This window comes from Xiphophorus maculatus, chromosome 5 (genome assembly GCF_002775205.1).
Source record: "Xiphophorus maculatus strain JP 163 A chromosome 5, X_maculatus-5.0-male, whole genome shotgun sequence".
Classification (NCBI taxonomy): Eukaryota; Metazoa; Chordata; class Actinopteri; order Cyprinodontiformes; family Poeciliidae; genus Xiphophorus; species Xiphophorus maculatus.
The window spans coordinates 27,267,586-27,285,202 of record NC_036447.1 but is presented as its reverse complement, the minus strand read 5'-3'; the positions used below and the strand labels follow the sequence as shown (position 1 = coordinate 27,285,202).

The 17,617-nt window shown below is 39.8% G+C and overlaps 1 protein-coding gene across 2 annotated transcripts in view; it reads right to left on the bottom strand.

Moving 5' to 3' along the window:
- LOC102223518 (voltage-dependent T-type calcium channel subunit alpha-1I-like) overlaps window positions 1–17,617 on the bottom strand; it is a 215,959-nt gene that overhangs the window by 81,416 nt on the left and 116,926 nt on the right. For both annotated transcript variants that reach the window (XM_023333871.1, XM_023333873.1), the window contains 8 exons: window positions 16,163–16,505; window positions 15,185–15,277; window positions 9,460–9,799; window positions 8,969–9,375; window positions 4,156–4,307; window positions 2,580–2,765; window positions 1,205–1,322; window positions 292–447 (listed from right to left, as the gene is read on the bottom strand). In XM_023333871.1, the coding sequence (XP_023189639.1) occupies window positions 292–447; window positions 1,205–1,322; window positions 2,580–2,765; window positions 4,156–4,307; window positions 8,969–9,375; window positions 9,460–9,799; window positions 15,185–15,277; window positions 16,163–16,505 (1,795 nt within the window). The remainder of the gene's footprint in view (window positions 1–291; window positions 448–1,204; window positions 1,323–2,579; window positions 2,766–4,155; window positions 4,308–8,968; window positions 9,376–9,459; window positions 9,800–15,184; window positions 15,278–16,162; window positions 16,506–17,617) is intronic.

The window sequence follows — 17,617 nt, the reverse complement described above, 5'->3', positions numbered from 1 at the left end:
TATTTTGATCACATTTGAAGTTGGGCACAACTGGCTCGCTGTTTGTTAGGCAACATTATTCGTTCCCACTTTCAGTCTATGTTCATATTCATTGTCCTGCTGTTGTGTCCACGTTTTACACATCTAGCTGCTTATTTGCTGAATTTGGAGGCATTAATATTTCCCCCTAATTTGTGCGGTGCACCGGTCAGTGACCCTGAAAATGCAAAATACAGTTCAAATAAATAAAAGCCCCAAAATAATATTTTGTGTTTTTTTTCCCTTTAAAACAAGCTTATGATCAGGACTTACCTCCGCCTGAAACCCTTCGACCAAAATGGCCACCAGCAGATTGAAGAGGACGTAGTTTCCAAAGGTCATGAGCGCCACGAAGTAAAGAGCGGCGAGCGGTGAGGTGGCTGCCATGCCGTTGTACAACACGGCGTTCCAATCCTCCTGGGTCAGAATCTTGGAGAAAAGCAAAGGAAACCAAAAAGAATCTTAACGGAAGCTTTGCACACACACTTTAGCACAAGTTGGTTGTTGTTTACCATCACTAAGATGGATAGTAATCAGCACAATAACTCCCACCGGCGGCGCCCAACCCAGAGGCATGAAACTGTTGAACTCTAGATCTCCTTCAATGACAGGCTGCTGCATCCTTGGTGCACAAAGCAGCATTACAGCAGATCCTTCCTCCCAGCAGCTGTCACACTCCCAACAAACTCAAGTGTTTTCATCCCTTCTGTTATTTTGGTTATTTTCACAGTTTTACTCATTTTTAAATAACATTTCTGCTGGTATTGCACATGTTTGTTCTGCATTGTTTTTCATTCTCATGTGCTGCAAACATTCTGTTTTGTCTTTTTTATTGCACAAATACAAGTGCACATTAGGTACACATAAAAAAAAAGTCCTTCTACTCACCTGCACATTCCTTGGATCCCTATTTTTGATAACTGCAGAGTATTTCTATGTTATAATCTTGTCCATAATTTTTTTTTTACACAGTTTCAAGACTTCTTGATCTTTGTGTGAACCTACCTTGATCCTGCTGCTACACCTGAATTTCCCCACTGTGGGAAGATAAAAGATAAGTCTATTCTATTCTACCAATAATTAAAGCTAAACATACTTCCATAAAAATGTGTAGATTGTTATCAAATACACACATTGGCTCCTTTTTTCTAATACTTTAGATCTGAAACTTTGGCACGTCGGCTACCTGGAAAACGGTGACAATAGCCCAGAGCAGGGAGTCAAAGTTCTTCCTGTCTGGGACTGTATCCCCTGTTTCTGTCTTCAGACTGAATTTACAGCCGAAGATGTGCATCCCGAGGATACTGCAACACAAAAAAAGCCACACAGGCAATGAAAACACATCGGCTAAAGAATATAATCGCAATCTTCTTTATTTACAGTATGCAGAGCATGTCATTTTCTCATTTTGTTTTATACAAATTGTTGTTTTTGTCTTTGTTAACATTGATTAGAAGGTTGAATCCAAAAACATGGATAGAATTAATTCCTAAAAAGCAAATTTTTTTTCAAGCAAACTCACTGAGTGGTTAAAAAGAATCACGTGGATCGCTTAATGTGCAAAACTATTTAAACACTGCTTTTTATTGTATCACAAATATTTGAAAATGCAAGCATTCACATGGTAATCATGACCAGACTGCACCACCATCACAGAAATATTTTTAATTAATATACAATATGTTACACTTTGTGGACTCCTAAATATAGATATATGGGTTAGCTTTATTTTAGTTTTTTCACCGATCATTTAAAGCAAATTGGAGGATAACAAAGTTCATCTGTTCTGATTTAAAAGAAAATTGACTTGAGTTGAATGATTCAAGCCCAGAGCCAGACGATGATTATTACCTTTTACCCCGCAGCACTTAAACATTATCTTATGAATTGCAACAAATTCATAAATATATATATGAATGGAGTTTTACAACATCCCTCTAAATCAGTAAGGCTCTGTGTATGGAGTTCTACAAAGACCTTCAATTGTATTTATTTGGTATTTTGAACCTTAGGTTAATTGCTGCTGAACAGTTTTGGGATTCCATAAACTTCAATGGAAATTTTAAGATAGAAAGAACTCATAAAAAGACATAAAATGTACTTTAAATCCCTAACAGAGCAGACAAGAACCAGGAAAGATATACGGATATAAAGATGTAGATTCCATTACCTTGAAATATTTATAACCAAGAACATACATTTCTTGACTAAAACACATGTTTAAGGAAAAGGAAAAAACAAAATATATATATATATAATTCTGCTTTTCTTATTAATTATGTCAGCTTTGGTCCTCCATATTCTGATGCCTGTGATGTAATTATTAATCAAGTCAATACAACTACAACAAGAAATATGAGCAAAAAACAGTTACAATATAACTGACAGTGCATGCATAGGTGGGCATAGTAGCGTTTTGTAACACAATGACAAGTATTGCATATGTAATTCAAAGTCTTCTGAAACAAGATATTTTTATGAAGATGTGTTTCAAGTTTGTGACGCTAAAACCTCAAAAAAAAACAAAAGAATCAGCTCTGTGTTGCAGAGCATCGCCTTACCTAAAGATGAAGATAAAGAGCATGAGCAGCATGCAGAAGGTGGCCACGTTGTCCATGGTCTTCATGAGGACAACCAGCTGTCTCCTGAGAGCCGGCATAAACCTGACCAGCTTCAGCACGCGCAGCAGCCGGAACGTCCTGAGCACCGACAGGCCGCCGTCCGACTGGCCGACAATCTCACAAACGCTGCGGCGTCAGAGAAACAAAACGCAGGCTCACGTTTCAATTTAAATCAGAGAGTTTGTTTTAAATCCTCTTAACAGTCACCCTCAAAACGCTTACATGTAGGACAATGTGTCCATGAGGACACTGGTGGCACCATGGCATCTAAGGGGTTAATTAGAAAAAAACTCATATCTTCTCCAAAGTGTATTTGATTTATTTTCCTCCAGTATTCGTTATATTTTTATATGTTTCAAACACTGGATGTGTTACGCAACTTGGACTTATGGTGTTTTTGCATCTTTGGATATTCTTTACGTTGACTGAGAGTTTTTCTCTCGGACTGAACCAACCAGCCATCAAAGGGTCCAGTAAGCACATCAAAATACTCTTTTCCCCTGAACCGCTGAGTACTGAACGGAGGCACTTCCATAGAGTGGCTTTTTCCTCAATGGCCGAGGACATTCAGGAAGATGAAGACAGGGAAGAAAAAAAAAAAACGGGCCGAGAAGCATGGGAATAGAAGACAGACGCAGAAACGTTCAATCAACCTGCATCTTTCTGTGATGGGTTGCACATTTGATCTTTTTTCAGTTTTACATGCTTTGATGTGTATTTCATCTGAGGTGTCTAATGGGGATCACAGACAAAGACTTCTAACCATATGAACTGAGGGGGGGGAGGAACAAAAACGCACAAGCAGATCAAAGCCACAGCCATTCACAGAAAGCTCCAGGCACACACAACAAAAGACAAAACATGTTCCTGTTGCTGCCTGACACGCTGGCATCGCGATCCGTACAGGTGGTGCATTTGTACCGGGCAGCGCGTGTTTGACACTTTGACAAAACTGGGGTGATTTAATAGAAACCACCTCTACTGAGTAACCAGAACAGAGGGGCAGAAAGACAGAAACAAAGACAGACAGAGAGGAAGACAGAAAGAAAAAAAAGGACAAAGACAGAAAGAAAAAACAATGGAAAAAAGGCAGAAATAAAGACAGAAAGAACAAAGGACAAGGACAGAGAGAAAGAGAAAAAAGAAAGAAAGAGGGAAGAAAGAAAAATGAACGAAGACAGAAAGATGAAACAAAAGACAAAGACAGAAGGAAAGGACAGACTGACATAATGACAGAAAGAAAGACTGAAAGATAAAGAAAAAAGAAGGAATGAAACAATGAAAGACAGAAGAGAGAAAAGAAAAAAATGAAGACAGAAATAGAGTCAAAGACAGAAAGTTGGAAACAGAATGAGGGTAAGACACATGATTTAACTGCACTTGTTTCTGCTTGTAACGCATTAAATTTGAATTAAACTCACACATTGTGAGAATAATGCACCAAGTTATGACACGTCTGCCCTTTAAGAACCTCGGCCTGTCGTAAGTGTGAGGTCTAAGGTTATTCTGCTTGTACCTTATGATGACGATGATGCCATCAAACACGTTGTAGGGGTTCCTCAAGTAGTTGAAGGAGCCGAAAGCAGTGAGCTTCAGGATCATCTCCATGGAGAACATGCTGGTGAAAACGATGTTGCAGATCTCCAGCACGTTGGTGAGCTGCTCCGGCTGACCGCCAGAGGACGCAAGATCAGAAATTCGAAAAGAAAAAAATGAATAAATAAAAACAGAGAGAGGAGGATTAAAACTAAAGAAAGACAAGAGAATTAGAGAAAGTAGCAGGGAAGTGTCTTGAAGCAAGTTGCAACAAATGAAACTGTAATCAAATATGTTAAATTAAACTCTTGCAGCTGTAGGAATGTTAGACTATTATATGTGAGACTATTTTTCATAATTCATTCTTTTATATCATCAGCAGTTTGGTTACAGCTGGCATAAACTTTTAAGCTCTTTATTGTGTCAAACTCACCATATTTTTGCCCTTACTGCACAGTATTTTATTCTTTATTCTGTTTTTATATTTCCTATGCTTGTGTGAGTCTATTGGCTGTTATTGCCTGTCACTTTGCTGCTGTTGCACAGACAATTCCCCACTATGAGACAATAAAGGACATTTTTATTCTGCTCTTGTAGGAACATCCTTGACTGTACATGTGCACATCTGTTTGTAATATCATGCAGCATGTGTTGTATGTGTGTGGGCGTGCGTGTGGGGGTGTTTTTGCGTGTCTGAGTTTCTCAGCCACTGGTGATTTCCTGCAAATTTTTTGCAAAACCGTCTCTTGGTTTGCAGAGCAGTAGGAAGCGACTCCAGGTGCCACTACTGTGGGCTGAAAAAAAAAAAGAAGAAAAACAAAAGAGCAGCAGGACCCGGGACCCTCTTGCTGCAAGGCGACAGTGCTACCAACTGCGCCACCGTTTATGTGCAATTTGATGTATTTATATAGTGCCGATTCACAACTTATGTCATCTCGGGGCAAAAAAAAGAAAAGGACATTCAGTCCATTTATACAGCCAGGTCACGTTCAGTTTTTCACTTAAATTGGCAAAAACAATAAAAAGTTTTCCATCCAAGGAAACAGAGCAGATTGCTTAAAGTCACTCACACTCAGCAACCACTCCTCCTGGATGAGTGCGTAGCGACAGTGGACAGTCGATTATTTTGAGTCGCCAACACTGCAGCAAAACCTCAAACTGAGGACGTGTAATTGAATTTAATTCAGTTTGGTTTGGAGACCGCTCCGACAGCAGGAAGTGGACTGCAGTGCAAAGCATTCTGGGTGTGTTTAGCGCTAGCAAGAGAAATGGCTCCTGGTCTTACACCAAAGACAAAAGGGAAATTCTAGAACCCTTGAAATCTGGTACTTGGTACAGCGCCGCCACAGGCGAGGGGGGGTACAGGTTTTTCAAAAGATTTGGTTTGTTTGACAAAACAATTTAACAAATGTTGTGATTTTCGATCCCAATCGAACCAAGTCTACCGGACCATCAGGTGTGAAAACAAAGCTTGGATTCCACAAATGGTATTTAGTGAGTTTGTTATATTTCTTGATGCAAATCCCAAAATACGTTTAAGGTTGGCTGAGCAGATTTAACTGTAATCATGTTTATGTTTCTTTAAGCTTCATTAATGCTGTTACTACAATGCATGTTACTACAACATGTAGTCACAGTCACAGTTCCCCCAGAAAACTTGCTATGCCTGGTGGTTGGGCGCTAGGGCAGTCGTTCATCCAGCGGCCCGTTGTGTTTTTGAGTTAAATTTTTTTTAAATTTTGTTTAAATTTGATAGTATGACTTGATAATTATGTGTTATCGAAAGATTGGAAGATTAATACCTCAACACCAACTATAAAGTCTTAAAAATCACTGTCTTTGCTTCTGTTACGTCTTCACTCTGTCTGCTTTCACTCTCTTCTTACTCGACTTCAGCTCACTGTGGAACGTCTGTTGTTGCAGATATCAGATCTACAGTAGATCAATGTAATTCTTGCAGATTTGGCAGCGTTTTCCTTCAGGTTTTTCACTCTTTTTTTTGCAATACCTTCCTGCACTACCTTTTCTCCTTTGGCATTCCATTCGTCATCAACCATCTTAGTGTCTTTGCATAGCAGTTGAGATGAAATCTGCTTGGATCCAACAGTTGGCAGCAGAAGAAGAACGTAAGGAAAAAGATAATTCCTAAAGCAACTCTAACTGCAAAGCCTGGGCTCATAAGTGTAATTCCTCAGCTTTTTTTTTTTTCACAAGTTTTAGCAAGATTTAGCAGTGATTGTTTCTCAGTGGTTATACTGAACTGTGCACATGCTTGAAAACAAAAAAAAACGGAAAATCTGCCAGACTATTCCTTCGCCAATCGAGCTCCGCAAAAACTGACGGGGGGGGAATACAAAACCCTCCGAAAGTGATAAACAGCGTACAATCATTCCCTTACACCCGATAACAACCTATTGTCTCAAGTTATTGCACCTTGAATGTATTCGAACTGAGGGACAAACCAGCATACTTGGAGAAACCCAAGAACATACAAAAAAACAAGCTCTGAATCAGAAGCTGTTAAAGCCTGGATTTAAACTCGGCAACTTGTTGCTGTTGGGCAACCGCTCTAAGCACTTCCACCTCGACGTCTCATAAATAATAAAGTGCAACCAGAAATACCTCGTCTAATGGTATATGTGCTGTAAATTATGCAACCTTTCTTCCCCAAGCGGCTGTGGCCTTAGCCACAGGACTTTGAAGAACCACGTGTGTTTCCCCCCCCCAGAACAGAACAGGTGAGAATGAGATCACAGTCACAACAGACAGCGTCTGTGATTCTGGTGTTTAGCCATGTCGCGAAGGAACACTCCAGTTTCCTTCCCAGGCAGCTAGACAGGCAAACCCAGCTTTGTATTTCCTCCCCATTAACACAGCAAAGTCTCTCTGTCACTTCCCTTCTGTCTCGCTATTTTTAGCAGCAGCTAGGATGAGAGACGACCTACCACTGCGGCGGTGGCAGGCATGAGTGGGCGATGGTATAGCGAGACAGAGAGAGAGAGCGAAATATTGATAGAAATACAAAGAGTTCAAAAAAGTTGAGCGACAGCAAAACATAGAAACCAGACGGGGAAGAAAAAGCTAGAAAACATGCCACTGCATTGCTTTTATTACTGTGGGGCTTGGCGAACATAAACATTTCTATTATTTCTTTTTATTAAGCTTGGTAAAATCATGACCTTTAGGTTTTGGAAATAATCAGTAAGTCACATTCTACATTTCGCCTGGATCCCTACAAATTTACTTCCTTCTCAAAACTTCTACAAACATTACTCCAGACTGACAAAGTGACAACACGCCAGTTTATTCCCATATTCTCTTCTTAACCCTGTGTTACAGTAGGAGTTGGAAGGTTTTCTTCTCTGTACTCCAAGTTGGAGAAATTTTAATTGGCATTGGAAAATGTTTTCTAAATCCACACTTAAAACATTTGTTTTCTATTCTAAATAGCGAAAGTGTGCAGGTAAAAACAAAAACAAAAACTTTGCAACAGGAAATAGTTTATTTGAACATTTCCAGCAGGAAGTGCTCTTGTAATAACACAGCTGGCTTGGAAGTGAGTCAGAAGTGAGATAGTTTGTTTCAACTTAACTTCAATATAAGGTTCAATGTGAAGTTTGTTGCTATATTTTTAGTAATAAATTATAGTAGTGAGAAAAAAGAGGATTAATATAACCTGATTTCATCATCACAGTATTCAGTCATATCACTTTGATTTATCCTGATAATATAATACAGCTAATATAACTTTAGCTTGGTTTTTACTTTTTGATGAATATCGAAAAAAAACTTTAAACATTTCAGATACAATTACACACACACACACACACCCACACACACACATGTATATATATATATATCTATCCATATATATATATATATATATATATATTTTTTTTTTTTTTTAAATAAATTTATGTTGGAATAAACCAAACAAGTGAATGTCTCGATTTCAATGTATTTTGTTGTTTTATATCCCTTGAGATTATAAGTTGTTTTTAAAATGAATTTGAATAAAATTGTAATTAGTTTCTGATCATAATTTTAAGGCTCAAAAAGTAGGACCAAGATATTTTCTCTCTAAATTAAACCAAACTTTCACATTCTGCTATTGCAATGTATGCAAATAAAACTTCTGAAATTCTGTTGTTGCTTTTACTCTGCCAACGGAAGATAATTTTAGGCTTTGGGAACCTTGCAACATTCCCTGAGGATAGCTCAATTTGGAAGTCAATCCAAAAAAGAAAATGCTAAAAATGTAAATAGTTCATCACAATTCCTTGCACTAAGTTCATTCTTCAGCTTTGGAGGGGACCTGTATTCAATGAGACGAGTGCGAGAGACAAGATCATTTTGCAAATGATCAAGAAAAAATGTGCAGCATCACAGAAAATGATGTAGTAGCTATTCCGGGCGGCGCTGTAACAAGGCAACGGCGCAAATAACACAGAATGGCGAAATATTTGTTATATGTCAGAGTGAGCCACATGCAGAAGAGACGGAGCTTCGACTCCATCATTTAAAAAATGATGCCGTCTTGCCACATGATAACATTAAACCGCCATTTTGTATCCACTCTGGAACTTGGTTTCAAAAATGATTTTTTTCTGGTCTCCCGAGATGCTGAATCTGTAAGGATGCACAGTCTAAGTAACAAAAAACCTTTACAGACACACCTGGACATGACCTTAAGATGTCAAATCCTTGGAGTATTAACTATAATAAAGTTCCAAGGAAAAACAGATGGTCAAATATGCTAACTAAGGTGTGTTATCAATTAATGCTTGTATTACCTGCTCATGGTGCTCAATCCCCATGCTGATGGTGTTGATAAGGATGGCCATCATGATGCCTCGGTTAAAGTATTTGCTCTCTACAATGCTCCACAGCTTCTTCCTCGTGTCCTGCCAAAGTTCTTTGCATTGTTTCTTTGGACTGCATCCTATACGGTTCTTGGCACTTTTCGGGGTTATTTTGTCCTCGTCTTTGGTTCCTTGTTTATGTTTATCCTCATTGTCGGTTTTGTCCACGGCTTCCTCCTCTGTTTCATCGCCAGCGACACAGACAGCTCCCACGCCGTCTTTAAGTTCCAGTGCTGCAGCACACTGAGGACAACAGTCTACCTTCGAGGCAGCGGTCAGGGCTACAGGCTCGGCTGGCGAGGCGTGGACTTGTTTATGACGATGAGGGCACGGATGACCTGGGAACAGAAAACATTTGGAGGCCAGTATATATCGTGTGCATTATAACTACTGCTGTCTTTATCATGTTCACAGCCACCTACCAGGCCTGGACACAAGTCTCCTCTCAAGTTCTCGCCTTCCATTGGCCTTCTTCTCCCTCTCATCCCCTACTCGTCTTCCTCGCCCAACGCCCCGAAACCCACGGGGTTTACCTCGCAAACTATTAAAAAAGGCAACAGTTTGCCTCCTGGCCTTGCGAAGGCAGTGGCAGACCAGCTGGAAGAGCTCTTCGTAGCAATCTCCCGGCTCGCTGGCCAACGTCGAAGAGGACGAGCACCGCGCTCGCTGCTCCTGCATGAGCTGGTGCTCCCGCTGCTTGGTCTCTGAAAACTGGGTTGCGATGACCACAAGGCACAGGTTGATCATGAAGAAGGAACCGACCTGAGAGGGTGATAGGTGTGCAGAAAGTTTGGTTGAACAAATAAGTTTCCAAAGAGAGGCCAAAGACCAAACGAGGAGAAGCAGCATTAAGCTTCTATGCACCACAAATCTGGAGCAAACTTCTAGAAAACTACAAAACTGCGGTAACACTGAGTTCCTTTAAATCTAGACTAAAAACCCACCTGTTTAGAGTCGCCTTTGAAGCACAATCAATTAAGAAATTAACGATGGCACTTGTCTAAATGTAATGTGTCGATTGTTGTTTCTACGTTGCATTACTTTGGTTTTCGTGTTTTTATAAAGTAAAGCACTTTGAAATGCCCTGTTGCTGGAATGTGCTATACAAATAAAATTTGACTGATTGACTGAGTGAAGCAAGTGACAGCTAGCAAAGGCACCAAGATCAGAAATCAAATCTGATTGGCTGGTTCGAGGACCAATAGCCTCGGTTTCTTTATCATCTGGATCAAGCTTAAGGAAAAGCGCAAAAATGATTCTTGGGCTTTACAACCTCATCAAAACTAACTTTCACACATTAAGGCTCCAATTTATAAATATATATATTAAAAAAAGACTATTGGAATTTATTTAATTTACTTATTCGTCCGGAAAAAAAAAAAGTCTTTTTTTTTTTCCGGAGTTGTATACACCGAACTTAAAACATATCGTTTTTTACCGTAGAAAGAGAGTGGGAGGATAAAAAATAACATCGATGTCATCCCAACCTGCAGGGGTCATTTTGAAAACCAATGCGAGAAGAAATGCATCAAGCCAGGGACACAATATACATCTCTGAAGGTAGTGATCAATAACCCTGATCAGCCGATTCTGTTTTCTCCCGTTGCTGCGTCAATACGTGCAGGTGAGAGCAGACGTATGAGCGTGTCTATATAGGGTGCTGTGAAAAGTGCTCCATGGGTAAAGCTCCACTTTATCGATTCAAAGTATTGAGTTTTCATCAGAATCGCTGCTTTTTCAGATGATTTTACAAGACTTGTGGTCAGAAAGCGCGATAATGGATCCCAGAACCCATTCAGCACATTCACTTCCCCCTTGAAATATTTATACTCACACTCTCTTGGTACACTGACAGGACAGACATAGATTTGTCTTACTATAGTCAGCTCTTACAAAATAAACAAATCAAAGCTAGCACAGCATAGCTGCTACACAAAGCTGCTACCGTGAGTGTCACAAGTCAGCAGCTAGCCGACTTCCGCTACGGCGGAGAGGCAAATAACGGTATGTTGATATTAGAAAGTTGTTCCAGTTGAATATAAGGGGACAAGCAAAGAGGAGAAATGCTCAGCAGAACCCTGAAGAGGACGTTTTCTCCTCGTGTGAAAACAAAGACTGTACTAACAGGCTAGCCCACCATGATAGCTTAGGCTACTAAAGCTAGCATAATCACCAAGATAAAGGAGGTGCGTTGAAATGTCAAAAGAGAAGTTAGCAAAGCTTTTATACTGATTAAGAAAGAACTTTACACTCCAGAGAAGAGATAAGTCAACAGCTAAACCTTCAAATTCACTATAATGAACTTCAGGTGTTAACTCCAGAAGACAAAGTTCTGAAAAAGAGTCAAAAAAGTTCAACATAGTATTAGTTGAGGAATGTGCAGACATATAAAACCAGGTGTTTGAAACTTTTCTTGCTTCGTGCATTTTTATGTCTGACAAATTCGTCAATTTTTCAGCTGATTTAGACATTACATTAGTGTAAAAGATTTATCATGGCTACAATTGTTTTTACAACAAAACATTTAAATGTGGTTGTAGAGACTTCTGAGAGACACTTTATGCATGATGTGCAAACTGATGCAAACAACAAAATCCTAAATTTGCAGTTAAACCAAGCCGACAAGCATGATTAGTCTTCTATGTTGGTTTAATGGTATGTGCTTAGAGATTTCTGTCACTGATTAACACTGTCAAATTGTTGAGATGCGTTCAACTGTTTGAGTCACAGTCGCATGTCAGAGCAGAAGGCTTTATCAGACAGACTTTGAAACCAAATAATGTTGAGGATGTTGTTTGAGGATGCTAAATCTCAATTAAACAGTCAAGCTGTTTTCCAAATAATGCTCCGACTCTGCTGGGTTTCTTGTTCAAACTCTCGACGATGATAATCACTCTGAGGAATTTGTCAGCTTTATCCGACTCGTTTCATCTGTCTCTCCATCTGATGCTATCTCTTGTCATCTAGTTCCCCTCAAGCCGTATCTCCTGTCATCTTCTCCGTATCCCACGCCATCTCTCAGTTTGATTTACCTCATTTTATCTGCATCAGAGCGAAACCGCCAAACCGTTTAAACCCGTCTCCCTCTCTCTCTCTATACTTCCTTTTCTCTCCATACGTTCAGTCCGCTGTTGCTCGCTGGCTTAGTACTCTGTGTTGGAAAGTCTGTTGGACATTAATAAAAGCCTCTCCGTCTGTCCGCCGGTTTGACGATGGCAAGCGGGAGAAATGTCAAATTGGAATATAGAAAGTGAAAGAGAAATAAATATATTTTTGGTTTTAATGTACAAATTACAATAACAAAACAACTTGACTACTTGTGGAAAACCAGGGGTGGTAAAGATGTTGAAAATGCCCCATAGTAAAAACAAAAAAGTATTTTATTGCTGAAGCACAATTGTATGCTTGGATTTTTTGTGTGTGTGTCTTTTAATTCAGAATGTCCATGTTGACAAATTCTGCACAATGTTGTCAATCCTTTGGCCACTAAAATAGTAAAATAACAAATAACATCTGACAAACGTCACAATGACAGGTGAAAATCGCAAGTCTGCGCAAAAATTTTTGAATGACGACTGAATTTGCGTCAACAGTTGCGAACGCAACGTCACAACTTCGTGGAGGGACTGCCTAATGTGGCTTTTTCATTAACGTTTAAGTGTGGTGAATTTACGTTTTTGAGTTAAATGATGCAGATTGGAAACAAAGTTAACTCCAGATTTTTATGGCGCTCAATGTTTAGATTGGTTGCTGGTCTCAGTTAGTCTGCAGCCACAAAAACAGTTCCTTCCTCTGGTCCACCTCAGGTTTGGTGCTATGTAAAAGAACCACTTTATTGATTCCGGAGTCAGAAGAAGTAGTGAAACCAATGGGAATTGGTGCAAAGTAAGCTCTGGCACCAGTTTAACAATGGAGCTGGTTTGCTGGAAGAGGGGCCTGTGAGAGGTGGCGAGGTAAAAGTGGGTCCTGCTCCAGCCCAGTGGGCCTTGGCTGATCAGATGTGTTGAAAGTTGCAATATTGCTCAGTCTGGGATTCAAATTATGCCAGGCTTTTGATGTTTTATGCTGTATGGCACAAACTGTATATGTACCTGCCTTAATGTAGCATTACACTGGCTTAATTTGAAGGGTTTGGCATGTATCTTATTGTATGACACGCTTGTTACCCCGATCCTGTGATCAGGGTGTCTGCCCTGCGCATGTGAGCCATAAGAGGACACGCTGAGAGACTCACTCTAATTAAGGACATTCCACTTGACATCAAAGACAGCGCTCGCATCGCCTCGCTCGCTCGCCCTCCAATCCTCTCCTGGATTTCATGCCGACACTCCGGTCCGTCACCATCACCTCCCAGTTTTTCCTCTTCACATCTGTCAGTCATTCCCGTTTTATCCCCGTTCATCACAGGCTCTCTTAAGCCCACTCGGTATCTTACGATTCTCCCTCGCATATTCCATGCTGCATATCTGGCCATTCTTCCCCCTATCTAAATTTTTTCACACACATTTCATCATCTTTCTTTTAATTTCCACAAATCCTCACTCCTGCCTTTGGTTATTACTCTTATCTCCTTCCTCCTCTCTTCATCCTTTGGTAAACGACGCATCCACATCAAAAGGCGGCCATTATTTCACAAATCGGCAGTAGGAAGCCAATGTCAGTGGTTTGATGTGTTGGATAGTGTCCAACAGCAAATCAGAGGCAGACCGTGAGAATTTTGTCTTCGTGCCTCGGGGTGTGTGTGTGTGTGTGTGAGAAAATAACTTTGAATGTTTTATTGTTTGTGACAATATATGTCTGAGAATAGATTGTAGACATACTGTAGCAGCATTTCCAATGACCATATAGTTGCGCAATTTGGAATTGTGAAAATAAATTTGCTTAATGGAAATATGCCAATTCTTTTTGATGAAATGTTTTGGCACTAGAATGAGGTGTTTTTTTTTCTTTAACCGTATCAAAACTGGTTTATTTCGCAAAACTGCAATGGAAACGCTTTTGTCAAATCACATGAGTCACACTGTCAACAACCGGAGCTAACCAATGAAGAAGTCGACAGGAAATAGATGGATGTTTTTGACTTGTCGCGTGAACAAATGTACTCATGCGCGATTTTAATTGAGCTTCTTAATTTAAACGAAACGCTATTATTTTGTTTTTCAACATTAGCAAAATATCAGCAAAGTTTTTGCACACATTTGTAATGGAATCGCATCCAGTTACATGAGTGACGACTGCTTACACAGTCGACTGAGAACGCAGAGATGAAAAGAAGGCAGCAGAAGAGAGATATAAGGCTGTCAGAAGACAAAAAATAGTGTAAGGGGAACGGCGTATGGCAAAGACGGACTTGGGGAGAGAGAAAGAGAAAGCAGAGACGGAGGGGAAGTGTTGCGGGTGTGAAAGTGCAGGGAGCAGAGATTGACACATTCAAGGAGATAGAGTGATACTAGGAGAAGTGACACATTAACGAATGAAGAGAGTATTGGCGGGGAAAGGGAAGAGCGCGAAAAAGCTTGTGTCTGCCTCAGAAGGCGAGGCAATTAAAAGTCTAATAAAAAAGACAAGACAGCCCCTGGGTAGCAGAGTAGCTGGAGCTAGCAGTCACGCTGCATTATGATAACACTTCCACACACACTTCTAAGTACACGCCGACAAGCTAAAATAGAAATATACCGAGGAAGCCACGCATCGACGCTCACACACAAAAGCGTACTGTGGCACACATAGAGAAGCTAAAGGACGGGAATTAAAAAGTGTTTTATGGGAACAAAAGGGAGGATTCTTTAGGGATTTGTGTAGCAGCTCTCAGCAGGTGTGTGTGTGTGTGTGTGTGTGTGTGTAGGGATTTGTGAGAGTGCACGCCTAGCTATGCGTACAGGTAAGACATAGAGGACAGAAACGATACATGCCTACTGACAAATTGAACTCAACCAACCTTACATGATTATAAACTCACAATTCATAATTCATGTCATATTTGTCCTGATTAGTAATGTAACCAAATGTCTCATGAAAACTCTACTGAACTGTACATGTGATTTTTTTTTAACCTATTCAGATTCACCACATTTACATTAAGCATTTACTCAGTCAGTGTAATGTGTTCAACATTTTTGATTTAAACAAAAGTAAGTCAAGACTTACTATTATTAAGAGGATGAAGTAGATAAAGTTGTAGAAAGAGTGAGCATCCATTACATAGTACATGATCTCCACCCAGCCCTCCAGAGTGATCACCTAAAGTAAAGAAGACACAATAAGTTTTCATTCAGTAAAAGGTCAATCAAGGATTTGAGCTTTTTGACGATATGCTTGTTTATTTTTCCAGACAAGCTAAAGCTAACAGTCAGTCAGTTTTGCTAGCATAAGTTTGAAATCAGGTAAAACATCAGGTGTGGCTCTGAGTAACAAAACCTGTTCCAAATTATGCATATTAAACTATGAATCAAATCTATCTATCTGGACAGCCATTGAAGCAAATCCAGTTGAAACATCATATTACAGCCAAAATGGCATATATGTCCCATTAACCAACGATTGATTAGAAGCATAGGCATAAACCCAACCGTTGTTGAGTTTGTCTAGTTACACCGAATTTTGCTAATTTGAGTACTATATGCCTAAATCTATCTCTGCTGTATGTACAATATTTAAATTATTATTAAATTTATCAGAAAAAGAGGCAAAAAGAAAGCAGCATATTGAACACTGCAAATAACACTCAATAGTGAATACCAATTCAAAACATTTCAGGCTGCACAACTTAATTGGAATAAACTATGTTTTCTAACAGTTTGGTCTGCATTCATAACATGAAGTTGTTTTTCTGTGGACGCTTAAGGTAAATGCTGCTGGCACAGATTTTATCCTGACCCTCTTGTTTTCTGTTGCTGGTGATTCACAGGCAGTTTTGTGCAAAGCTCTTAATCCATGAAGCCACTTGAAGTGCTTGAATTGGCTCGTCAAATCCTTGAGCCCACTTCAATATTCAGACCAGAACAATGCCTTGTCATGAACTTTGGGAAGGGCAGGACGTAATCCATTAGGCTACACACAATTTCAAACCAAAGCCATAGAAAACAAAACAAAACAATTAAAACTCTGATGGAACTTTTCACCCACCTGAAAGATGACAATCCAGGCATAGGCAATGTTATCAAAATTGATGGCACCTTTGTGTGGGTTGCTGCTTCCAGTATGACATCTGGTGTAGTACTGGTTCCAGTTGACGCACAGGCCAGCTACACTGACGCTGTTATTGGTCAAAGGTTCAGGACTCAGTCCAATGGACTGACGGTAGACAACGTCCTCTTTGTCCAAACAACAGGCCCGGCCTCCTTCACGGCGGGCAGGGACATCTGAGCAGGACATGATGCCATTGTCGACGGGTAAGGAGCAGATGAAGGGCCGCTCGTCATCTTCATCGGCCATGTAGTAAGGTCGGGGGAGACCGATACCCGTAGTCCTGGAGATGTTGAAAGGACGTTATGTTATACACGTGAACAGATATTGTTGGCGGACCAATTAAAAAGCTAAAATCATGCATTGGGTTAAATCAGGTCAACCAAAAACAAATGTATGCGCAGTCTGTAAATAGAAGGTCTTCACACCCGATAGTCTGGTAGGCAAAAAATTGCAACATTTGTTCCATTATTACTTGGTGTGGAAACCAAACCCACTGAAAACCCTGTTTACCAAACTATTTAGATCTTCCAGATAGCAGTTGTGTGGTTGAATATTATTTTAACATTCAAATCATAGATTAACAAGCTGACAATTCATGATCTTAATGTGACCCTCAGCAATAAAGATGTTTAAATACATTAGAGCAGCTTTCTAGTCAAGCTGGAGCAGTATAGTGAGGCTAAGCTTCCGAAAGCTCCAGAAATAATATATGTTGCTGTCAGGAATAGGGGATTGGAGAGACTGCTGTATCTGGAACGTCCTGGCAGAGCGAGTTAAGTGCCCCTCTGTCACGATGCTAATGTAGCTCGTGCAACACTGACTGAGTAGATTGCACTATTTTGCTGCAAATATCCACCATTGTACTGATTTTAATGAAGTATCAGACTAGGACTCAGTCTCTGTCCAAAGAAAAAAACAAAAACATAATTGAGTCATCATTAAAAATAAACAAGTGTGAGATTCAAAGAGCAATAACAAATCATGCTAATACAATTCTCTGTGCTATTTTTCTAGATTTAGACAGTGACTTATTAAAAAAAAAAGTGTAATTTAAACTGCAAGTTTTGTTGCTCCAGGCACAACTAAATAAAAACCTTCATGTGGAGACGGGGGTTCATGTTTTGTATGCTGAGTGTCGTATAATTATTTTGGCTATTACTGTTTTTTAAAAGGTTTGAAATCACCTTTTGTTTAAGGTTCTGTTGGGTCCAATTTTGATGTTCAGATTACATAGTCCACAGATTCGTAGAAACAGAGAGATAAGGGTGGGGACAAAACTAGGGGAAAAATGCTTTTATATACCATGAAGGGGACACTCAGCCTTGGGTATTGTTTATGTTTTCTAAGCGAGCAAAACTGCATGTCCTTCATGGTCATCTCACGCAGCTCTGC